The 25,000-nt window shown below is 36.8% G+C and overlaps 3 protein-coding genes across 3 annotated transcripts in view; 1 reads left to right on the plus strand and 2 right to left on the minus strand.

Annotated features, from left to right (window-relative positions):
• Positions 1–6,896, plus strand: part of LOC107655440 (SEC23-interacting protein-like) — a 10,396-nt gene extending 3,500 nt beyond the window's left edge. The window contains exons 3-18 of the mRNA XM_016442931.1: positions 310–517; positions 795–988; positions 1,083–1,172; positions 1,258–1,378; positions 1,601–1,690; positions 1,868–2,009; positions 2,948–3,156; positions 3,347–3,444; positions 4,357–4,524; positions 4,604–4,699; positions 4,799–4,972; positions 5,103–5,258; positions 5,439–5,541; positions 5,929–6,114; positions 6,224–6,389; positions 6,476–6,896. Coding sequence (XP_016298417.1) covers positions 310–517; positions 795–988; positions 1,083–1,172; positions 1,258–1,378; positions 1,601–1,690; positions 1,868–2,009; positions 2,948–3,156; positions 3,347–3,444; positions 4,357–4,524; positions 4,604–4,699; positions 4,799–4,972; positions 5,103–5,258; positions 5,439–5,541; positions 5,929–6,114; positions 6,224–6,389; positions 6,476–6,548 — 2,274 coding nt within the window. The 3' untranslated portion in view covers positions 6,549–6,896. The remainder of the gene's footprint in view (positions 1–309; positions 518–794; positions 989–1,082; positions 1,173–1,257; positions 1,379–1,600; positions 1,691–1,867; positions 2,010–2,947; positions 3,157–3,346; positions 3,445–4,356; positions 4,525–4,603; positions 4,700–4,798; positions 4,973–5,102; positions 5,259–5,438; positions 5,542–5,928; positions 6,115–6,223; positions 6,390–6,475) is intronic.
• Positions 6,897–8,039: 1,143 nt separating this feature from the next.
• Positions 8,040–15,534, minus strand: LOC107655442 (chondroitin sulfate N-acetylgalactosaminyltransferase 2-like). Its single transcript, XM_016442932.1, has 8 exons — positions 15,441–15,534; positions 13,690–14,611; positions 13,295–13,511; positions 11,466–11,567; positions 9,281–9,462; positions 8,884–8,978; positions 8,703–8,784; positions 8,040–8,481 (listed from the first exon to the last, which is right to left on the minus strand). Exons 2-8 carry the CDS (start codon positions 14,339–14,341, stop codon positions 8,189–8,191), a joined length of 1,623 nt encoding a protein of 540 aa, XP_016298418.1. The 5' UTR covers positions 14,342–14,611; positions 15,441–15,534; the 3' UTR covers positions 8,040–8,188.
• Positions 15,535–16,095: 561 nt separating this feature from the next.
• The window catches only part of LOC107655443 (proto-oncogene tyrosine-protein kinase receptor Ret-like), a 23,393-nt gene continuing 14,488 nt past the window's right edge, over positions 16,096–25,000 (minus strand). The window contains exons 4-20 of the mRNA XM_016442933.1: positions 24,683–24,921; positions 24,371–24,566; positions 23,601–23,800; positions 22,289–22,571; positions 22,058–22,189; positions 21,841–21,951; positions 21,600–21,710; positions 21,046–21,305; positions 20,744–20,891; positions 20,524–20,631; positions 20,214–20,428; positions 20,002–20,124; positions 19,760–19,830; positions 19,405–19,542; positions 19,049–19,148; positions 17,979–18,126; positions 16,096–16,981 (exon numbers count right to left, since the gene is read on the minus strand). Coding sequence (XP_016298419.1) covers positions 16,824–16,981; positions 17,979–18,126; positions 19,049–19,148; positions 19,405–19,542; positions 19,760–19,830; positions 20,002–20,124; positions 20,214–20,428; positions 20,524–20,631; positions 20,744–20,891; positions 21,046–21,305; positions 21,600–21,710; positions 21,841–21,951; positions 22,058–22,189; positions 22,289–22,571; positions 23,601–23,800; positions 24,371–24,566; positions 24,683–24,921 — 2,741 coding nt within the window. The 3' untranslated portion in view covers positions 16,096–16,823. The remainder of the gene's footprint in view (positions 16,982–17,978; positions 18,127–19,048; positions 19,149–19,404; positions 19,543–19,759; positions 19,831–20,001; positions 20,125–20,213; positions 20,429–20,523; positions 20,632–20,743; positions 20,892–21,045; positions 21,306–21,599; positions 21,711–21,840; positions 21,952–22,057; positions 22,190–22,288; positions 22,572–23,600; positions 23,801–24,370; positions 24,567–24,682; positions 24,922–25,000) is intronic.

The raw sequence follows: 25,000 nt of genomic DNA on the forward strand, positions 1-25,000 counted from the left end.
TTAGTTTAGTTATTAGTATTATTTATTTATACATTTTTAGTTTGGAATATTTAATTTTTTTTAGACAAAATAGAATTGAATTTTGTCAGCTGTAACAAAATAATCCGATCAGATTTATATAAATTATAATTGTAATATTGGTGCAACCCTATATATATATATATATATATATATATATAATAAAAAATGCCAGTTCAAGCCATGTCTTTTTAGTGTCTTTATAAGCATGTTTAGGAAAACTGGCATACTTTGTAACAGTTTTAAAAAGGACTTGTACTTTGTCCATATAGTGATTTTGCTATTTTTCAGCCTCCCCCAACACAGATTCCACCACCCCCTACAACGGCCAACATGACTGGACCATTAGTCCCTTCCAACTCAATGGTGCCATATGCTTACAATGTTTATGAACCTGTTCAACCTCACTGGTTCTACTGCAAACAAGTGGAGTCAAAGATGGTCTGGCTTCCCTTTAGTATTCTGGATTCCATTTGCTTGGAAGAAACGTTCAACTCTGGTAAGACAGGAAGTGTTTTCATCAAACCCACTTACATTAGCAGGAATAATTGTACAAGGCTCTTCCAATATTTTGGTATTAGCTTTCTGGCTTTTGATGTATGAAGCCTGCTGTTTACTTTTATGATATCTTAAGTTGAGTAATGTTAGGCTAAATGGAACTGCCTCTGTCACTGTAATTGAATTTGTTTGAGATTAACTGGATTGTATTTTTCCATGTATGCCAAGAGCATGTGGCCACTCTTAGTCTTTTTCACAACTGAAGTCTGTTGCTTCAGTTCAGCCAGATCCAGAAAATGTGATTGTGTGTACGGACGGAGGACGCTATGATGTGCAGCTGTATGACCGCTCACGGACTGCCGTGTACTGGGAAGAAGAGCCCACTGAGGTCCGCCGCTGTACCTGGTTCTACAAAGGAGACACAGACAGTCGCTTCATCCCCTATTCAGAAGAATTCAGTGAGAAGCTGGAGGTTTGTGCTCCTCTATATATTTTTCTCATCAGTATTCACAATACTGACTATCAGGGTGCCATTTTAACTGCTCAATGTTATGTATGTTAAACAGGCAGAATATAAGAATGCTGTTACCACTAATCAGTGGCACCGCCGACTGGAATTCCCTTCTGGTGAGACCATCGTAATGCACAATCCAAAGGTAAAATTATTAAATGCTTTTAGCAAGAAAAGACTAAATAGTAAACAGTGTTTCTGTAGCATAAATCTTATTGGTTCCTCCTCAGGTGATTGTGCAGTTTCAGCCGTCTGCCATGCCTGATGAGTGGGGCACGACACAGGACGGTCAGACCCGACCTCGGATTGTCAAGAGAGGTGTGGACGATGATCATGATGAAGTTCCTGATGGTAAATGCATCTTTTTGACCTCAGAGTTCTTGTTTTCTGACTTTATCCTGCCAAACTGAGCGATTTGTTCTGCTGTTTGTCAGTTTGAAGTCCCCCAGATTTCAAAATGTTTCAAAACACAAACTGTCAAACAGTCCACAACGTCAAAATGATTAGGTATTATTTAAAGGAGAGTGCATAACATGCCAGAATCATAGAGGAATGTTGTGTTTTCCTGTCTAGGTGAGATGCCTCAGGTGGATCATGTGGTGTTTATGGTGCATGGCATAGGCCCCGTCTGTGACCTGAGGTTTAGGAGCATGGTGGAGTGTGGTATGTTACACCAATTTAGACTCCAGATGAATACTAAATTGTCTTTTCAGTTCAAAGTCAGTTATAAAGTCACAATTTAGGCCAGTTGTTTTAGTAGAAACAAATATTACTGTTTCTATGTGAATCCTTAGACAATATATATTGCGCTTCAGTCAAACTCTGTGTTTGTGTTCACAGTGGATGACTTCCGCAGTGTGTCCTTGAAGTTGTTGCAGAGTCATTTCAAGAAGGCCCGTGATGATCATCTGATTAGTCGTGTGGAGTTTTTGCCTGTGCACTGGCACACGGCTCTGCACGGTGATGCTACAGGGGTTGACAGGTAGAGACACGACGTTCAGCCACATTCAAGAGGAGTCTTACTTGAATTCTGTATATGAGGCCTAAAACTAGTGTTTCCATTTGTACTGAACCTTCAGCCACCAATGTGTAATTTAAATATATATATATATAATATATGTTTAGTTCTATTCAAAGTAATATTCAGTAAAGATCCTTTGATAAATTGATCAAAATTGATAGTAAAGGTATTTATAAATAATGTTATGGAAGATTTATTTTTCAAATAAATAGTTTTTTTCTTTTGTTCTTTCTATTCATTAAAGAATCTTGAAAAAATATATCACAATTTCCCCAAAAATATTAAGCACCACAACCATTTTCAACAGTGAAATAAATAAGATGTTTCTTGAGCAGCAAATCGGCATATTAGAATGAGTTCTGAAGGATCATGTGATACTGACTGGAATAAATGGAGTAAATATAGACTGGAGTAAAATTCAATGAAAATTCAGCTTTGCCATAATGATAATTTATTAAAAAATAAAAAAATCAGTCAATTTAAAAATAGTAATAATGTTTTACATTTTTTACTGTATTTTTGATCAAATAAATGCCTTGGTGGGCTTAAGAGAATTCTTTAAAAAAACATGAAAAAACCCCAAACTTTTGAATGGAAGTATATTTATAAAATACACTATCCTGTATTAAATTTACTTATCCCTCTGTGGAAAAACAATGAACATTTGTTGGTCCGAAAATTTAGGAACTCTTTCTTGAGAAACTTGTTTTGTTGAGATTACTGAAAAAAATATGTTGTCAGGATGTTTTTTCTTTCCTCTTGGTGCTGCTTTGAAATGCTCTTGAAATCTCCATACTGTTCTGCCTAAATTCATGTTGTCTGTATTATCAGTCACATCATCCTGTTTTATATTTTTTTAACAAAACATACTTCTGTCTTTTATGTTTTCAATCATCTAGGAGGATAAAGAAGATTACTCTGCCCAGCACAGGTCGTTTGCGTCACTTCACTAATGAAACCCTCTTAGATGTTCTCTTCTACAACAGCCCAACCTACTGCCAGACCATTATGGACACCGTGGCTTTTGAGATCAACCGCTTACATTCATTGTTCATGCAAAGAAACCCAGACTTCAAAGGCAGAGTGTCCGTGGCTGGACACAGCTTGGGTGAGAATCCTTTGCTTTTACATGCTTTAACTCTAGTTCAAGGTTTATCATTTAAGACCATGAATCAAAGTAATGCTCTGTTAGACGTCTGTTAGGGCACAATGATAGTGTGAAAAAAAACACCATGTACTAGAATTGATATTGTTTTTTTACAGTTTTCTTTCAATTTATTATTTCCCCTAACCTGTAGGCTCTTTGATACTTTTTGATCTGCTGTCCAATCAGAAGACTGGCTCACCTTCAGCAGGTCCAGTGACCAATGGAAATGCTCTGCCTAATGTGAAACAGGTATCAGTACATTTTGATTGAAGATAACCATAAAATGCTCAACATATGACATGTTCTGTTTTATGGCATCCCAGGAACACACAGCCTTTATCTGTGGGTGTTTAAAGGGGTCCTATTATGCTCTTTTACAAAGTCTTGATTTTGTTTTGGGGGTATACTAGAACAGGCTCTCATACTAGGTTGTTCGAAAAAACACATTATTTTTCACATATTTTACATTATTACAACACCTCTCTCCTCAGTCTGGCATGAATGGCTCGAATAGTTCCTGTATCAAATGAAGGCCTGCCTTCTGAAATACGAAATGTGCTGTGATTGGTTAGCTGGGCCAGTGTGTGTTGTGATTGGCAGCACTCGGCGCCTGGTCGGGAAATGCCATGCCCCTTACCATAGCCGCCTGCGAGCTTCAGTGTAAATATTGCATCAATATCAAATAATTTTGAGTGCGATTTAAACCCAGATAATTGTAACCACTCTAAGTTCGTCTGCCTTGGGAAAGCTAGCGAGTCTCCGACATAGTGATAACACTCGTTGCCTTCTCTAGTGCAGCTCAACCAGGTCTTAAGTTCGTCTGCCTTGGGAAAGCTAGCGAGTCTCCGACATAGTGATAACACTCGTTGCCTTCTCTAGTGCAGCTAAACCAGGTCTTGTCCCATTCGTCAATATTTGTGATATCACAAATCCCGGAAAATATGCATTGTAGTCCAAATGAGTCGTTCGTTGTAGTTTTTGAAAAGTGATTTCTGTTAAATAAAATATCTCCTTTTGAAGTGGACTTTGAGTTTTGTAACTTTGCAGATCTTTTTTATGCTCAAACAGGAACATTACAGACTAACTAAAGTTGAAAAAGCATAATAGGACCCCTTTAAGATGACTTCTAAACCTTATTTGAATATTGTTTAATTGCTGTAGGTAAGTCCCGTCATCCAGGCCAATGAAGTGCCTACTGTAGTGGCTGCTGAGGAAGAGTCTAAAGAGGAAGAAGAGGAGATTGGCAACCTGTCATCAGTTCTGGAGAAGTTGGGGTTGTCTGAATATCTGAGCACCTTTGAAACTGAGAAGATTGATGTTGAGTCTCTGGTGAGAGCATTTAAAATTATTACTTTTTTTTTAACAGAATAAACAACTCATCACGGTTATTTCTCCTTCTATGTTGCAGCTGATGTGCACAATAGATGATCTGAAGGAAATGGCTATTCCTCTGGGGCCACGTAAAAAACTTGCCAATTTTGTCAAAGAGAAGTCTGCAAAACAGGCATATTTTCAATTGTCTTTAAATTGCATCTGGTAGTGTTTGCACTTTTTATTTGTCCAGTTTCATGTGACACTTTGAAACACATTTGTTTCTTGGCAGGCGGCCCGAAAGACTGTGAAAGAGAAGACTGTAGAAAAAGAGGAACCAAAAGAGACCCAACCTCCCGTTCAGACAGAGCCCACACCGGATTCTGCCGTCAGCAAACTGCCAGCAGGAAGGACCATGTCCTCAATCCATGTGGATTACAACTATTTTGAAATAGGCACAGGGCAGGTAAAGCTCGAACATACACCATCCCAAATTGCTCTATGGATCAAGATGATTGAATGAAGGTATCTTGTCAGAACCTGATTGTGGGTCTGATATGTGAACATGCTCTGCAATCTTGGATGGTCTTCTCCAGGTGTCGGTGGTATATCATGCTCTGGACTTTGAACCGGTGAATTTCTTTGCTCTCGGTTCTCCAATCGGGATGTTTTTGACAGTGCGTGGGGTGGAGAAAATCGAAGAGTCTTACCAGCTTCCCACCTGCAAAGGGTTCTTCAATATCTACCATCCAGTAAGTGGTGTCTTAGCTTTTCTACTGTTCATCTACAACGGCATCTGATCTTTTGGAAACAAAAATGGTTTAGGACTAAAGTGTCAGTGTAAATGAAGAAAGATGAACACCACAATTTTAAACTTAAACATTCTCACTGTTAGCTATGTATCTAATGCATTCATGTTATTGTGCACTCAGCTGGATCCAGTTGCATACAGAATTGAACCCATGATCTTACCTGACATTGAGCTGGAGCCGGTTTTGATCCCTCATCATAAAGGGAGAAAGAGGCTTCATCTTGGTATGTAATAGACCATTTCTGTGCATTTCATGCATTTTTAAAATGATTCTAGAAATATTTTATTTTAAATAATGTAATTAATAATAGCAATTTAAATCATATATATTATTCTAAATTATTTAAATAATAATACATATTTAAATGAAAAATAATAAATCATTTAAGAAATTATATTTTTAAAAATGAAATGGTAAATTATCCAGGCACAGTTGTCCAGGAAAAAAAATATTTCTTGTGTTGATAAAGCAAAACACAGTCAACAATAATTTTAAATAAGGATATTAAGCAATGTCATAATTATAATGAAATACATACATTTTCTTGTTTTTTTTTTGTGGGGAGTGTGATTATTTATTTATTTATTTTGTGTGTGTGTCTTGTGTCCAGAATTAAAAGAGAGTTTATCCAGGATGGGCTCGGACCTAAAGCAAGGCTTCATCAGCTCTCTGAAGAGTGCTTGGCAGACTCTGAATGAGTTTGCCCGCGCTCACACCTCGTCCGTTCAACTGCATGAACAGCTCGCCATGGTCGCCAGTCAAATCAAAGCAGAAGAGGAAAAGCAGGAAGGGGAAGGTAAGTTAACCACAGTGAATATCCTCTTACCTTTATCCGTTTCATCATTTCAATGTGCACACTTCAGCTCAAGCTCAATCAAAATCTGAATCTCACTGTTTGTTTGCAGATGAGGATAAGATGGTTGAGAGTCCTGAACCTCAGAAGGAAGAGGAGACACAAGTAAAAGTGGGCATGCTGAATGGAGGAAAACGCATTGACTACGTCCTGCAAGAGAAACCCATCGAGAGCTTCAATGAATACCTGTTTGCACTCCAAAGTCATCTGTGTTACTGGTATGTGATGTTCCTTAACAATATCATTATGTAATTGCATTGTCATGTTGTGTTTTACAAACAGAATCTTTTGTCTCTTTCCTCAGGGAATCTGAAGATACAGCTCTGCTTCTCCTCAAGGAAATTTACAAGACCATGAACATACACCCAGAGCATTGATGTGATGCTCATTAAAACTCTTCGGCCATCAGAAATCACATTACTTTGAAGATAAAAGAATATTTTAAACAGTTTTCAACTCGGACTGTCTTTATTTTATTTTATATTGTTGTAGACTATATTAAAATGAATACACTTGTATTATTCCATGTGTCTTAAATTAAGAAATTAAAGTCAAATAGTGGATTTCAATACCACAATGGTTTAAAATGGCATTTTTATAGCTTATAGAGCTGGGAATGTTTGAGTGCAATTATAAATGGTATTAACAAACCCTTTATTATCTAGTTAGTAAAGAGATAACTATGCTGTTTGAAAACTACAACCAACAAGTTATAATAAACTGAACTATTAGTAGCTATTGTGTTGCTCTGGCTTTTTAGATCATCACTGTTATCTTCAGTAAATATTGGGATATAAAAAAAAAAAAAATATTTACTGGCACAGAATTTGCTTCCAAAACAAAAATTTATGACACACATATTGGGGATCAAATAGCAGGTCTACATTTCAAGGTTCACACTGCTGCACCACATCACGGTTTATTTCAGGGACAAAAATCATTAACCATGGTTAGTTGTATTCCTTTTATTTATTTTAGAAAATAAGTAATGGAACTCAACATCCTGACCAATTTAAGGTTCTACAACAGATAGCAACGGTTATTTTTAATCTACCTGCCGCTTAAAGTTGAATGAATACATAATGTCCTCGTCACAAGTGGTTTGTTCAATCAGAGAAATGTCCTTTAGGGATGTTCAAAGTTTTTTTTTTTTTTTTGCAGTAACTCACTATATACACCACAGATTCATTTCAAAGTGGTTGCAGAGGCCAATGTCTTGAAATATTAGAGCATTTTATCATAAACCCGACTGTTAGTGCTACGGCACTGACCAGTGTTCTCACACATGGTGCAAAGTATAAGTTTGATACACGCATCAAAATGCATATCAGGTCCATGCCATCTCAAACACATGGAAGACTTTTCTCAAAGTCTGAATACTGTTCCAACACAGACATTGCCAACAGAACAAATCCAGCACGGCAAGTTTAACTACATCCATCTGTAGATGATTGCCCCTTTTAGCAACGGATCTCCCTTTTTGTCACAGCGCATACATTTTCAATAGAAATAATATAAAAATGTAACGTATGGCTCCGTCAATTATTTACAAAATCCAAAAACAAAGACATGCTGCATCTGTTGCATTCAATTCATTAAGACAACTTACATACATTTATGAATAGTTTGTACAAACTCTTTCATGAATGAGGCCCTAACAATTTCTCTGCATTTCAGCTCATCTTCATTAACTCATTTCCCTAATGGGACTCGTCATTATTCACATGTAGTAAAAAAGTCCTAGCGTAGAACACCCAAAATTTAAACTTGCATTAAAGCAGACTATTCCAGAACGTAAATTAAATTCTCAATGATGTAAACAGTTTAGGTAGTGCCTATCAGTACCATCCTTCCACCACACTTAAGTCTTTTTTTGCTGTCATAAGGTCTTCAGTAATCCATAGATTATTATTTAGAGTGGACTTAGTTCAAATAATACCAAAAATGTTTGTTTGACCCATTTCTTCATTGCTATGTCAACAAAGTTGTGCTCTGTATTGTTGATTCTGTAGTCAATTCATTCTACTGGTCTGCTCTGGGTTTTGTAGGCCTGCTTTTGAAGGTGAGTCTCGATCTCCTCCCTGAACACCAGCATGCCCAGGTGAGAGTGTGATGCCTCATTCATGGCCTTGGACTGGATGCACATGCGGTACTGTTCTGGGGTCAGTTCATCTGCGCAGAGCTTCTCATGCCACAGGTGGAAGAGGCCTGATACAGGCGTGCGGATCACAATCTGATCACTCCGTAGATACTTCCTGTACAAGTGCACATCTTCTACACCCCAGCCTTTCACTTCCAGATCAAATCCTCCTAGAAAAGAGGAACTGAGTTTATTTACATGAAACAGCAAGCAAAAGATCTTTTATTGTAATTTGATGTATCTGATGCATTGATTTTAAATTACGCCGGAATAGATGCATGTATCGATTCATTATTCCATTTTACAAATTAAAGTTACGGACATATTTGAAACGGAAATTTATTTTGTTATAAATCAAACTTTTTCCACATTAAAATACACACCGACTTACCAATGCTGAGGAAGTCAGAGCGATACTGACAAGTCATGCCAAATCCAAAATCCCTCCAGAATCCGGCATCTTTTTTATGAATCTGTAAACAGAATACAATTGCATTATTCACCTTTGTATCAGTAGAAAGCCATACATTCTACAAAGATGTAGGTTCATAGAAAAATCTTGATGTACATACCAGCAGATTCTCAATGGGGGGCGGAAACTCAAGATTTCCGTAAACTATAGATGGATTGTACAAACTGAAAACCACCGGGTAGAAAACTCGTTTTCCTTCCAGGGAGAAAAAAAAATTCACTTTTATTATGAAATTACATGGAAATTTGTATTTTTATTATAAACACTTTAGTGTATAAAAAAATTGAGGCATGACAATTGTCCATGACAACAATTCCTATTACTAATATTATTACTGCTTAGTTGGAAAACAAAATAAAAGAGTGCACACAAACAAACATACAAACTTAATCCTATAGTGCAATTAAACAACAGTGCAAAATGGAAGAAATACGGATGTTTTATCTAGTAATGGGTCCATGAATTTTCAGATATAAATGCTTGTTGACATGACAGACCTGGAGCTGTATTGAGACGACAGGTGCTAAGAAATTCCAGTGTGAAGTAGATGTCAACATCACAGAAGAACATCAACACATCATCCCCCTTCTCCCACGTGTGAGCTCCAATGTCCAGACCACGGCCACGCGAAAACTCCTCATCCACAGGGATCAGAGTGTAGTTACTGAAGTTTTCCTCACTGGAGATCATGAATAAAAACAGTGTAGGAAACATAATGAGCTTTAGAAGATTTGTGCCAACCAAAGTGGGTAATACAGTTTTTACAATCTTTAATTAACAACCTACAATAACATTTATAAGCTGGGAGTCAGTAATTTTTTTTAAATTATTTGAAAAACAAAAAACAAAAGTCTCTCATGCTCAACAAGGCTGCATTTATTAGATTAAAGATAAAATAAAAACAGTAATATTGTGAAATATTATTACAATTTAAAGTAACTGTTTTCTATTTTAATATTTAAAAAAAAAAAAGCAAGTTATTCCAGTGTGGCAAAGCTACATTTTCAGCATCATTACTACAGTCTTCAGTGTCACATGATCCTTCAGAAATAATTTCAATATGCCGATTTGCTGCTCAAGAAAAAAAAAAAGCAATGTTGAAAATGGTTGTGCTGCTTAATACTTTGGTGGAAAACCCGATCCTTTATTCAGGATTTTTTATGTACAGAAAAGTTCAAAAGAACAGCATTTATTTGAAATAGAAATATGTCTTTACAGTCACTGATAGATTTAATGCATCCTTTTTTTTTTTGTTAACAACTGTTTATTGAATTTTCTTCTGGGAATAGTAATATAAAACAAAAAGCAACTGTGCAAATTTAAAACCCACCCCAACCCTGGCAGACTTAAAAATATATATAAATAAATAAAATAAAAAATATGTATATTAAAAAAATAAATAGTAATAATAAAAATAAATGAATTAATAATAATAGATAAATAAATAGCAATAAAATAATATTTTACAAAGATTTTAGAATAGCTGACACAACATTAAAAGCTGAATGCAATTTAATGCATCCTTGATGAAAAAAAAGTATTACATTTCTTTAAAAAAAGTAAATAAATACATAATACAAATCTTACTGACCCCAAACTTTTGAATGGTAGTGTACCTAAACAGATTATGTACCTTACTCAATAACTTTGAAAAAGCAAGTATATTTTCTGCTAGTCAAGAAAATTACCATTCTAATAGGGATGTAACGATTCACTCAACTCACGATTCGATTCGATTCACGATTTTTTTTGTTACAAAATGAGATTTAAGACAAATTATAAATTAAATGTGTCCTTTTATTATTGCTTGGACAAAATACTGCACATTTCTTTGTGAAATTGAACTATAGCACTATAGTAATATAGCACTTGTAAATTATTGCTCCTTTGTTGGTTTTGATTGCTTCTATTGTCCTCATTTGTAAGTCGCTTTGGATAAAAGCGTTTGCTAAATACCAAAATTGAAATATAATGTAAATGTAAATAACAAAACTAAATTGACATTTTAAAACAAGCCCCAAATCAAATAAATAAGTAACACAAATAAAAGAAATCTCTTCATATAAACAAAATAAGTCTTTGTCTGTGCTCTTTCCATTTAAAATTAGAGGCAACCAAATTACATTACATTACATTACAAATTACATTGTATAATTTCGAAATTTTAAGCAAAAACAGAATGGTTTGACTTCAGTTTTGTGAAACTATGCATAAAAAATATCTGCATGAAACAGCAGACGAGCTGAATGAGATGCAGATTCACTCTCTGCCAACAGGTGGCGCTTAATGCATTTCCTTGGTTTCCGCTATAAACAAAGCAGCGCGGAACTTATGAACTTTAATATGCATTATACAGAGGCAAGAGGAAAAGAAAAAATACCATCTAAACTTTTCTAAAGACAGTAAGTTCCCCTCAGACATACATTCATATAAACTCCTACCCCTAATTGAATCGCGATTTGTTTAGCATCTCAACCGATTTGAATCGTCACATATTTAAATCGATTTTCGACCGGCTCGCGGTTAATCGTTACATCCCTACATTCTAATAAAGAACATTTCAACTGCCCCACAAACAGCAAATTCCTTTTCCTTGAGTTTTCTCCATTCAGGATGTTGGCAATCATAGAATGTTTCAGTCACGCTATACACATAAAATATAAATATTTGCAAAGCTCAAACCTGGACATTTTCCTCAGAGATGCCTTCACCTCCTGCAAGCCCGTCTGCCCAAAATACACCACTGTGAGATGCACCCGCTTGTCCTGCTGTATACAAACCTCCCTGCACACAGAAAACATTGCCTGATCACAACATTTCCAAAACTTCCAAAGGGAAAACCGCACTGGGAAACGTTCCCTTGTAAAACTGTGTAACATCTGGCTCTGTGTTGCCGCTACCCACACAACTTTAGAAGTTCAACCATATTATCTGCAGCACACAAAAATACACATTCCCATAATCTCTCTTACATGCTCGGTCACATTTTTTGTTTTAAATGTCAATAGGAATCTGCACAATTAGTTATGTATGTGTAAAAACGAAAAATGTCCCCACAGATTTTGCAATTTGCCACTACTTGGTTTGAAAGTAAGTTCTGTGTAATCTGTGCTTCATACATCACTACACTTTTGACAATGGATCTTTTTGCTGTGAAATTTCATCCAAATTCCATTTTTTTAGGCCAAAAACCTAGAAACGTGTTCAGAACTTAAAGTTCCAGTTTCCTGAAGTCAATGGGTTTTTCTGAAATGGTTTTTGGTTAAATGCCTCACATATGTTCTGTGGTTAACACAAGCTCAAGATATCTTCACATTTTATTCTGACATAAAATAAATCAGTTAGAAAGAATCCTTTGTGGCTTTTAAAGCTTTTAATTGTCTTGAAAAAGGCGGTTGTCAACGAGTGGCTAAATGCGACTACAGAGGTTGTTGGGGACATTAAACGTCATCACGCTGAACAGGTAAACTCATCTACGCACTAGTTGCTTTTACAGCCTCATTATCGAATTCTTGCAAACTTTTCTAACTCAAACTTTCAGGGAAAATGTTTTTAAATAAAGACTGAAAGAGTTGTCAGAATCTTAATGCTGGAGAGACTTATCGCGCAATATATGTACATGACCTCAATAATTTTTGGTGACGCAATATATCGCCCATTATATTTACTTAAAAAAATAATTTCACCATGTTTTGTACATTCCACTTGCACCTGTGTCTTTTGCAACTTGTCGTACATAACGTGTAGTCATGAGGTGCTAGTTCAAATTTAAAAAATGCTTCTACAAGAAAAGTTTCATCTGCAGATATGGTCTTGTTTAGGGATCTGTGTCTTTGTGCATACGGACATCTGACTGCTAAGTAGGGATTGTGTTTTTCAGCAATAGTGTGCACCCTTAATTTACAGAGAAAAGAAGGTCAGGGAAAAATCTCCATACAAGTTCTTTGTGCATTTGTCTTTTTTTCTACTTGTTACTTTGCACTTTTTGTTAGAAAATGTTTATTTACTATTTATTCAGGTTTTTAAGGTATCTAATATTTTGATACTTAATCTAAATATTCTTAAGAATTAAAAGTTTGTTGTCATTTGGAAGTGTGTAGGCCATCCTGCATAATTATGCTGTTACATTATGATTATATATTCAGTGGCATAAAATGGTCTTTAAAATGACAATAATATCGCTTATCGCAATTATTTCTGGGGCAATATATTGCACAACAAAAAGCTGTTATCGTGAGAGGCCTAGTGTTTATAGCCTAAATTTAGCTTTCTACTTCTGCCGAATGTATTTAAGCTTCAAAATTCAGTTGTTTTCATTTGTGAAGACTATTATGATGAAAAAAGTGTGTAAGAATCATAAACCTCTGCCTGTCGTACAGCTTGTTTTCAATGCAAAAACTAATGGAAAAACACATTAGTTTTTTTGTTGATGATGCTTACTTACAGTTTAGCTTACAAAACAAAATGCAATTACTACAAAAAATGTCCACAAATTCTACAGTACTCCTCACCTGAAGTTGTGCAAGAACTGAACAAAGGCTTCAGTGCGGCCTGACAGCGGCACTATGATGTTAATGACGGTGCTGGCGGTGTCTACAGACGTGCTCCTCACTTTCATGAGGGGCCCGAACGGACGAAAGAGGGTGACGTGACGGTACTCGTGGGAATTCTCTTTAGCGAAGTAGAGCTCATACAGCGTGCCTTTGTCCCGCTCGGTCCTGTAGAGTCCTGCCAAGGATAGCAAGCACACAAGAGCAGCTCGAGTTACTGAATATTTTGTGCTGTGCAAAGTTCACACATTTATTATTCTCAAATACAACAAGCGCTGTTAAGTACACACAAATCCCTAACCGCATGGTGTGTTCAGCATATAAAGTAGTGCATACTTCCTCTGAACAGCTTTTACCTTCAAAAAAATGGCTTTCAGTGAACGTCTGCCTCTGCATGGGGATGTTGTCCTCCTGTCCGTCACCTTCCTCTGGGTTATTAATAATATCCAAACCTGCTTCTATCACCTCCACCAGCTCATCCCTCCTGTCCTTCCGCACAGGCTTCTCCTCAGGATGGCGCGTCAGGCCCATTTCCAGCTGGTACACTTTTGTGGTGGTGAAGCTCTCGAAGGGCACCAGTGCATACTCGCTCGGCAGCCTCGCTCCCGTGTTCACCTCTGCCTTGTCGATTTGTGAGTGCAAGTACTCCAAGAGGTCACCAGGCTCTTGATCTCTGCCATCAATCAGGCTCTGCGGTCCGGGACCCTCCCTTTTTTCTTGAAATACCCTCAGTTTCTCGCTCATCTCTTGGAGTTCTTGTTTGAGCTGCGCGATCTGTCTCTTGAGGCTGGCCGCTCGGCTGATATGCCGCTCTTCCTGCTCCTGCAGGAGGGCCTGGTAATACTCCTTTCCATACGGATCTCCTCCCAGGCCAGGCAGCACCTGGCTTACATCCGCAGGCGGCGTGCACTCCAGCAGGTAAGCAAACAGCAGCAGTACCAAAAGCAAAAATATCCCCAGGACAAGCCAGCGCGCCCGCCCCTGCAGAGGAAGCCCCCGCCTGGACATATCTGAGAGGCAGGGTGCTCTTTACCAGCCACCGTTTTGCATTCCCACCCTGACAAGATGTAACCTTTAGGAAGGATTAAGTCTTTTACATTAATCCATTCCCAAGTGAAGCGGAGGGAGCGCGGTTGTGTCACATTTCTCTTGTAATCATGCTCCTCTCACTCTACAGCACACGGAACATGCTCAGATTCCTCAGAGATGTGTGAATATACCGTCGACGACCTGTCATCCTGCTTGCACAATATTCCTCTTCTAAGAGAAATAACTCATCTAAAAAGAGATTACAATAATTAATCATATATTTTCCTCATCAGTATATTTAGACTAAACAAATACATACAAATAAAAATGTATAAAATAATTTATCACCCAGTAGTGCCTTGCTGTTTAACTTCAGAACAGTCAGTAAAACAAATTGTGATATATCCATACTAATAATGTACAATCTGTTATGTGTTATCTATGAAACTATATATATATATATATATATATATATATTTAAACACAAGCATAAATATAATGAATTAACATTGTAAAAAAGTCTACGTAGTAAAAGACTGCAATTCTTCGGATCGAAACTTAGAATGGATAATCTAAAAATAAGACGTTAATTATAACTTAAATGTTTTAATAATAAGTTAATAATCAATATTTCATATACATCATGTATTCATTAATTTGGCAAGTAGCCGTGTTTTAAGCGGGGTCGGACTCCTGATCAGATCACGCTGTTTATTTTGCCGACTGACTGTACATTAACAGTTACCCCATACACTGTATGAATTTTATGTATGTTACATGAACATGTAAGTTACGTGTATAACTTACCGCAATTCTTCCTGATGCTATATACATGCTTGCGCCTTATTATAAACTAAGCACCTAAGACTCTAAATAATACTAATTAAGTTTGTTTCTAAATCAGCAAAGAAATACACCTTTAAGCGCACAAGGAAACATCTGGCTGACTGATCTATGGCAAAATGTTGCTGTTCACACAAGAAAAATCTAACGGTAACGTTACCAATATAATTTGTGGCAGAAAACGTCGAGGTTGAAGTTGTTTTAAAAAATAAACACGGAAATGTGCGACACTTACCTCGGTTGTTGTGACTGTATGAGGCTTTCGGCAACCGCTTCTTTATGCAACTGTTCAATAGAATACCGAGCATAATACATGTGTGAACAGAACGCCACGGGGCAATGAAAAAAGGAAGCACAATAAAAAACGCACGTTACTTCCGCCATGAGCCGCATAATTTCAAAATAAAAGCCTGTCTAGATGTTTTACAAATCGTTAAACCCTATGGTTAACAAAATTCACTATAATTATGCATATAATTATAATTATTTTTGAAAATCTACTTTGAAATGTAACTCACTTCCTTTCTTTGAAATGGTATGTCATGTGTTTATAGGTTTGTATTTTTTCTCTATTCGTGCTGCTGCTCCACTTACGACAGGAAAAACTTTTAATGCGAGTCCCATGTTGGTATTATCTGATTTAAATAAATCTTCCTATTCACAGCGCAAAACGACAAACTGAATGAAACCTCAAATTGATGGTTTCATACCCATTTACATATTTACACAGGGTATGTTGGACTTGATTTTCAGATCATTCATTCATTTTTGTGGTCGCAGTACTAATGTGTCATGAAATCCATGCCTGAAACCTTAGGATGTCAGGATGAGCAAATGTTACCACATTTGAATCTATTTGTGTAAATAATTAGAACTATTCTTTGTTGCTCTTTAATGAAGTCTGAGAATGAAATAGCATAAAACACATTCAATTAAACCTTGACATCTTCTAACAGTTTTATTGATTGAAACGTAATGTTTTGACAACATAATGAGGAATCACACTCAGGTTTATGTATTGTAGTTATTGTTGCACAATGAAAATTAAATCACCATATGACATTAAATTAAACATATCAATACTCTGTTATGGCAATATTCATAACTCGTAGTTACCACAGAGCAAAATATCAACATTTAAAAAAACTAAAAGTAATTGATTCTGTCATATCCTGACACATAATCAAGAAGAAAAACTCTTTTTCCAAATAAACATGTCCAATCTTTGCAGCAAACATCTGCAGTAAGTGATGGTAAAGAAGCTCCCTTTAATTCCTGGAGTGGGACCAAGATTGTCTCGGTCATGCATTTATAACTGGTGTTTTCTAACAGAAGCGGCACAGGCACTTAAACATGGACATTAAACTGTACAGAGTCATGCAGTGATACAACACGGCTGACAGGGCCTTGTGGTAACAATCACCTAAGAGCTGCTTGAAGCATGTTTTATGCAATTCCAGCCAATTTGAAATCTATTACCATCCTCCCATCTTCTACACAACAGCAGAAATAAAAGGGAACCGACTTTATCATCAAACAACATATATACAGTATCATATAAATATACACATCTCCCCACCCCCCACATCTTTTCCACCACTGATTTTGGTTTGCTTTTTTAACTATCGAGCGTGTCCACGATTTTTGCGGGAGAATGCAAAGCCATCCAGTTTGCATAAACACTATCATTGGCATATCTTGTAAAGACAGGGTTAGTGGCATCGAGTCTGTTGAGCGGTACCGGGCTCTTCTCTGGCCAGTTCGGGTATGACATGCCTAAAAATGAGAACATATCATTTTTCTGCACTGAGGAAGCATTAAGTCCAGACAGTAAGGCTCTCAAACGAAACTCAGCTCAGCTTTTGAGCATTAAACAGCATGAATGACTCATGGTAATTTCATGGTAGAAGCATGAAATCATTCTTTAGTCCTTTGAGTGCTTTTTGGTCATTCATGTCAATATTCCACTGTGATGACATCGTCTATTGTATGACATCATCATGACATCAGTATTGTTACTGCTGTTGTCTTTGCCATTTTATGTACAATCATTTTAAATGAAATAGATAATTAGTGCTCTACTAAAAGGTTTTTTGTGTACTCGCAGAAATAACAGACATCAAGGAGTCTCTGAATAGCAACTGCCTTACTGCTGGCCGTTTTATTGCTTACTATTAATGCCATCATTTTGGGGAGAGCTAACAGAGTCTTGCATATCTTGATATATGATCTAAAAGAAGAGTTTAATTCAAAAGCCTTACTGCTTTCAGAACTGACTCCATCTACTGTAAACACTCATTTTCTGTAATATGTTCAGAATATTACAGAGAGAGCACATCCAGAGCACACGGGACCTTTTTCAAATGTAAAACTTAACCTAAAGTGCTGCAAACCAATAGAAAATTCACATATGATGTAAATCATGAAACACATCTAATAATATTTTCCTAACTGAACATAATACATGTTAGGTTTTTTGTATATAAATGAAAATTATTAACTTTTTTTTATCAGTAGTAATAATACTTGTACAATAAAGCTTTTTAAAATGAATATTTCAAATAGTAGAGTACATCGGAAGCAGGTCCAAATGAAACATCTGATCCCTAGATCCAGACACTACAGCACTAACTGAATCTATAAAACATTAGCAATATTCATAAGTCAGTGGCAACCATGCCGTTAGCACAATCACAGCACTTCCTATGGAAGGCAAAAACAAATTGATTTTGTTCCCAGTATTAGAATCGAGTAAATGCATGGGAAATTCTACCATAGAGCTTGTTTTCAATCCAAGTGGAGGGGAGGGTTCGAGGGAGAGGGGCGTTACTACAGTCCACTAAAGGTGTGTCCTCTTCAGAGAGGGAGTCGTCATACAGCAGGGTGTCTGCTGGCGTGGAGGCTGCGAGATCCAGATAGTCCTGATGAAGGGAAACACAGTTCTGAAAATCAGACTAGTGGTACCATAACTCTTCAGTGTAACATCACATACTTCATGTGAAAAAATGTTTCTTGAGAATGAGATTTTTCTTGATTCACTAGTCAACATCATTAGAAAGCAGGCTGTCAAATTACATTAGTTGCTTAAGGTTAGCATAACAAAATAAATGACGGTACATTTAAGTGTAAATATGGCCAGTCTAACATTTAATTTATTTAAAAATATAACAACGTTTTTTGGAGTCAAGTTGCTGACAGTTCATCTGTGTTCATCCATTGTTTTCACGTTGTTTTAACATCGTCACTTACCTTGGAGAATTTTCATCTTTATGACAACTTAAATGAATAAACAGACTACCATTCAAAACTTTGGGGCCGGTAAGATTTTTTAATAATTTAGAAAAAAAGTCTCTTATGCTCAACCAGGCTGCATTTATTGGATTGAAAATGCAGTAAAAAACAAAACAAAAAAACAATTACTTTAGTCTTCATTGTCACATGAACCTTCAGAAATTGCTGTAATTTAATAATTTAATATGATGATTTGGTCCTCAAGAAACAATTATTATCAATGTTGAAAACAGTCGTGCTGCTTAATATTTATGTGGAAATGTTGATACATTTTTTTTAGGATTCTTTGATGAATATAAAGTTCAAAGAACAGCATTTACTTCACTTTAGATTCATTTAATGTGTCCTTGTGGAATAAAAGTACTCATTTCTTAAAAAAAAAAAATCTTACTGACCCCAAACTGTTTTAATTGGGATGTTTGACTTAAAGTTCATACATGATTTGTGAAGACAGGTTCAGCTCAGGTTGTCATTTCATGAAGTTCAACAGAAGTGTTTTGATTTGTGTCTGTGTGTGACTGTCTGGAGAGAAAGTACTTGTTTTATTCTTACTCGGCTTTTCACCATCATCTTCTCAAGTTCTTTGCTGATGTCTGAGAAAGTAGGACGCTTATCTGGCTCTTGTTTCCAACAACGAAGCATCAGATTGTACCTATATTACATAACAGAGCATTCATCACCTGATACAGAACATCTCTGATTGTCACACCTAAATAACTGATTCCTTTAGGTGAAATGAAGTACATGTTGTGTCCATAATATTGTATGAGACATTCTAAAGTCATATAAAGCAAAATATGCTAACTTGAATGTTAAGTGATATATATCCTATGATGACATGGTGGTTTTAGAAAATGATTGGTTCATTCAGCTCTCAAATCTACAACACATTCAAGTGATGTACACACATTTCATCCGTGCAGTTCTCTGGCTTCTCCATCCTGTAGCCCGTCTTCAGAAGGTTGAAAAGCCGTTCTGGAGCAATGCCTGGGTAGGGGTTTCCACCCAAAGTCACAATCTCCCATAAGAGGACACCAAAAGACCAGCTAATGCAAGAAAACAGAGAGAGAGACATTGTACTGTAAAGTTATAATGGAATAAGTCCTCACTTTAAAAAATATTTGTTATTGACATTTCTTTGTAATTATATGTGAAATTGACAAGCAATTTCTGAGTAAATCATACACCCAATTTCATTGTATGCAGACATGCTAAATATAAATTGGTGATTGTCTGTGTAGAAGCATGTGTTGCATAACTTACACATCACTTTGTGAGGTGTAGATGTGATCAAACAAAGATTCTATAGCCATCCATTTAACAGGAATACGACCCTAAAAATTGAGAGCACATTATTACATATAGTATTAAGTCTAACGAATGTAAAATTGCATTGCATGTTCATTGCAAGTTTTCTCGAGCTCAAATATTCAAACATCTGTAAAACATAGGATGTAACTAGTTTGCCACAGTTAAAAAAAAAAAAAAATATATATATATATAACCTTGCTCCTCTTCACATACGAATCTTCCTCATAAACATCTCGAGATAAACCAAAGTCGGATATTTTCATCTTCCTTCCCTCTGCCACCAGCACATTCCTGGCAGCCAGGTCTCTGTGAACAAGCTAAACATATTTTCTCTCATTATAACATCGTTCTTTAAAAGAGAACATTAAATATTCTGTGATGGATATTCCCTAAACTGCTGACACACCTTCATTTCAGCCAGGTATTGCATTCCTCTGGAGATCTGCCATGCAAAGGAGATGAGGTCGCCCATGGTCAGAGCTCTCTCATCTGGGTTTTCCAAGTAGCTGGAGTTGCGGTTGGCATCATTGCCCATGTAGCTGGGTCCAACTTTCCGGCTCTCTCTCAGGAAGTTCCGCAGTGAGCCGTACTTTGCGTATTCAACGATTAAGTATAATGGACCTGAACAGATGAGCTTGTATGAGCACACACGGCAACAAACAAATGCATGCCAGATTAAACATAGTTGTTTTTGTTTTTTTACTAAAATGTCTTACCATCCTGGCTGCAAGCTCCAAACATTTTTATGACATGAAGGTGATTAACCTGCTTGAGCAATGTGAACTCTGACAGGAGGTCTCGAAGCTCACTGTGAGATGCATTTTCTGTGGTGAAAAAATGAATGCTTAGGAGTCACTACACAATTTTTAAAACTAATCCAGCTTTTAAAAAGTGATTAATCAAATCTGCCTCCAAATCTGATTTTGAGTTGCATACCTTTCAACATCTTTACAGCAACCGTAGTGTATCCAGCTTTTCCTTTGAGCCGGAAAGCCGTGGCCTTCACAACCTTCCCAAACTCTCCCTCTCCAAGAGTCTTACCCAGCACTAGGTTCTTTCGAGGGAACTCCCACTTTGGATCCTCCTGTTAACAGAAATGATAAAAATCTTTACACATCAAACAATCTCATTAATAATAATTTTATTAATCAGTTCCAATTTATACCAAAAATATCAACATGCATGAATTAACTAAGTGTGTAAAGACTAACTAAGTAAAGACACTGAGCAAGACTTACGGGTATTTTGAAGGTTTCAATGGCCACCTGATTCTCCATGGAATCTAGAGAAGCTCGACGAACATTATTGGCTGAATAACTGATTGGGTAGGATTGGGCTGGTCGGCGGAAAGTCATTTCAGCTGAGGCGATGGGAGGCTTAGGTGTGCTCTTGTGATAACAGTGGAAAAAGTACGAGGACAGGACAATGGAGACAATGAAGGAGAGGAGGACACCAGTTGCAATGATGGGCTTACACACGTCATCACAAATAGGAAAAACTGAAAAACAATTAGAAAAACATCAATGGATTTGTAACATTTTTTGGCAATTTAATTTAGTTTTAACTATATTCTACAGATGTTTACATATTGTCCTCAAGAAAAAATAACCAAATGTACATAAATTAACCAGTTCAAAAAGTCCTGAGTATTTAAACTGCCCACAGTTCTTCAGAAAAGGATTCATTCATTGGCTGGGGTAAATTGTACTTATTTTCTCTTCTAGGAACCATGTAAATATCTTCTGTAGCTTCTGAAGCGCAAACAAAAAAAAAAAAAAATCATTCAGCTCACCTTCTAATTCATCCTTTTCACAGAAGCACTTTCCTGAAAAACAGTAGCAGGTCCCATGTCCAGCTTTGATTCCATACAGATCCCTCTCGTAACCCCCGATTATAGGCTGACCTGACAAAAAGACACATTGTTATAGTTGTTGCACTTTCTAAAAGCACAGTTGCATAATTATGCTGATCTAACTAAATAATATTAAACGAAAAGCCACAAAAAACACAATAAAAACTCAAATTTATCTCACTGGAGCAATCCTGAGGACATATGGATATGTTTTTACTCTCAATGGCATCACAGTAAGCATCTGGACACGTGCCGAGGTCAGGGGAACAGGTGGAATATTTTTTTGATATTCCTGCAAAGGTAATACAATGGCACAATTTGTCCTTTCGAATGATAGAAACAGCTCCACAGTAATACGGTAAGTGCAGTGTATTGGATTCAAGGGAATTGTGGGTAACCTTTATCTCTGCCTTGTCTCCACTGGCATCTGCCTGTTGGGGCTCCCAAGCCTCGAGACGCCTCACACTCCCCTCGCTGTCTCTTTTCAGCACAAGGCAAAACACGCTGCTCATCCAACCTCATGAGATCTGCTACATGGCACAATCAGATAGGAAAAACCTGGATCAACAGCTGTTGCATTCTCCACTGTCGTTCTGGTCGTAAGCCCTGTGACCTAATTACAGTATTACCTTCACCCTCAAAAATAACGACGAGCTGCGTCATGGCCTGAAACTTGTTCTGCTGTTCCTCTGCAATAACTACATACTGCAGCTCTTGGCACTGTGGTCTGCGTAACACCTCAGTGTCATTCACATAGAGCACACCAGTCTTCTCATTCGGTTTCTGTGCAAGGCCAACTGCCCAATAACATGACTGAGCATCAGCAGAAATGTTCCTGTCTGCGATCTCTAACTGATACGTGACATCAATGCCCTTAAACTTCAGACAGTTGTCCACACAGACACTTCCAATCTAAAAAAGACACAAAAGATACATTAGTGTCAATCCTCTGGAGTAATCTGTGATGCAAATGGCAATTTCTTTTATCATGTAAGAAATTTCAAATAAAAATACATTAAAAAAAACAATAAAAATTGTAATTCCACATTACGCACTTGCATACACGGGCATATAAATGTATTGATATTTGTGAATTGTGATGGTTTTAGTTTTTCTTATGGCTATTTAACCATCTATGGCCATTTCACACAGCAACAGGGGTCAAAAAATCTAATTATGTTTGTTTTATGTATTGATTCTCATACATAGCCAATAGAAAACAAGACGCTGCATGCTCAGTGTCGTAACGACAGCTTTGAGGCAGCATTTACCTAAACTGTTTCTATTCATTACATAAAAAAAAGTATTATTTTGCAAAGACTGGTAATTTCTTCAGGAATCTGTTTCTTAAAGGAATAGTTCACCCAAAATTGAAAATGTGCTGAAAATGTACTCATCCTCAGGCCATCCAAGATTTTGTTTATTCATCAGAACAGATTTGGAGAAATTTAGCATTGCATCACTTGGATCCTCTACAGTGAATGGATTCCATCAGAATGAGAGTTCAAACAACTGATAAAAACATCACAATAATCCACAAGTAAACCACACGACTCCAGTTTAAAGCTAAAATGTCTTTATGATGGCTTTGTTTCTTATAAACAAACACATACGTTAACTGATGGACTGGAGTCGTGTGGAGTACTTGTGGATTATTGTGATGTTTTTATTAGCCGTTTAAACTTTCATTCTGACGGCACCCATTCACTGCAGAGGATCCATTGGTGAGAAAGAGATGCAAAAATTTCTCCAAATCTAATCAGATGAAGAAACTAATTTATCTACATCTTGGATGGTTGGATGGTGAGTACATTTTCAGCATATTTTCATTTTTGAATGAACTATTCCTGTAATAATGTTTTTTTTTAAATGTATTAACAATAGCACTTCTCTACTCCTGCTTGCACAGGTTCAAAATGACTAAAAACATCATTAATGCACCTGGGAGTATGTTGTTGCTTTCAGCGACACTGTGAAGAAGTAGGTGATATTGGAGAAGTGAATAGGAACCGGCAGGATAGTCACATTGAAATGTAACAGCACTGTTCCCTCTGGGCCTGGGAAGGTGGTGTCATTGACTAGGTAGTCCAACTGAAATGAGCGTTGCTCTGTCACAGACAGATTCTGACTGAGTTTCAACTCTGAGGGCAGAAAACAGAATAAAGGACAATTCAGTACGTAATGTAAAAAAGCTATTCAATTATGGTGCACTCAGTAATTGTTTCACTGGCCGATATGACAGTTGTCTTGGACTTATACAGGACTTATACTGGACACTTATACAGCAGTAGCAGTTTCAGAGCTTTAAATGGTTAAAGCTGGAACTTTTTTAAATGTGAACAAATTTTTAAAACACTAGGCATCATATGCTTTATACACAGAGAAAAACTAAATGACTGGGGATCACACTACCATACTTTCAATTTATTCCCAACACATGTGCCTTGTTGACACTTGTTGACACATGACAGATGAAAGCAAAAAGTGCTCTACAATCGGCTCAAAATATCAAACATTATGCTGTCAGTTTATTAATATTTGGTGAATCAACAGACTCAATGAGGTAATTGCTCATGTGAGTGTACAGTACATGATGTTTAACATATTCAAAAAGTAATTTTCTTCTATTTATGTGTACAAAATTCAACATGGAAAAATGACTCTGTGCACCTTTAAGACAAGAAATATGTAATCTTATTTCTTGTACTCACTGTATTCATGAACTGTCCCGCGGACATTTCCAAAAATGGCTTTTTCTTCCCTAAATTTGTGTTCAATAGTAGTAGTGTTTCTGATCCAGGAGTCATTCGTCGTTAAGGTGCCCACTAATTTATTTTGAATTAGGTCTGTGGGATAAACAGGCGTCGTGTCCCTGTCGTATACAAACAGAGTTCCATAGACAGTACCCTACAAAAGAAAACAGACTACCATTATTCAATACTTTCATATTTCTTATGCAGTATATGATCCTAAAAAGACTATGAAGATGTGAGACAGTTGTGTTTACAGTGCCTGAGACCGACCTCACTGCGGTTAAACTCTATTTTGATGTCCTCAGTGTCAGTCCCATTCATGTAAGGAGGATTATCGTCCTCATCATAGATATTCACGTGCAGAGAACTGAAGAACTTCTCCAGTTTTTCTTCTGTCCGTATCATACACACTAAATCCAGATGGTACACTTCACTCTCCTCACGGTCCACAGGTGCCGTGACCACCAGTTCTGAAGTGGAGCCGTCAACAGCAAATGGAGCTGGAGAGACTGAATTTAATTCAAGCGATAACAGAAAATTCATCTCACCATACTGTAATATGCAGAAAGCCTTGACATTTACACTGGG

Source organism: Sinocyclocheilus anshuiensis, unplaced genomic scaffold (genome assembly GCF_001515605.1).
Source record: "Sinocyclocheilus anshuiensis isolate Anshui unplaced genomic scaffold, SAMN03320099.WGS_v1.1 scaffold763, whole genome shotgun sequence".
Taxonomy (NCBI): Eukaryota; Metazoa; Chordata; class Actinopteri; order Cypriniformes; family Cyprinidae; genus Sinocyclocheilus; species Sinocyclocheilus anshuiensis.

Excerpts from the sequence above, each read along its gene's own strand:
- LOC107655442 (XM_016442932.1), bottom strand. The coding sequence starts at position 14,341 with ATGTCCAGGCGGGGGCTTCCTCTGCAGGGGCGGGCGCGCTGGCTTGTC. Across the intron at positions 9,463-11,465 it reads TCTCTGAGGAAAATGTCCAG|TGAGGAAAACTTCAGTAACT; the intron begins GTTTGAGCTTTG and ends CATGATCTCCAG. Across the intron at positions 8,785-8,883 it reads CCCCCATTGAGAATCTGCTG|ATTCATAAAAAAGATGCCGG; the intron begins GTATGTACATCA and ends TTCTGTTTACAG.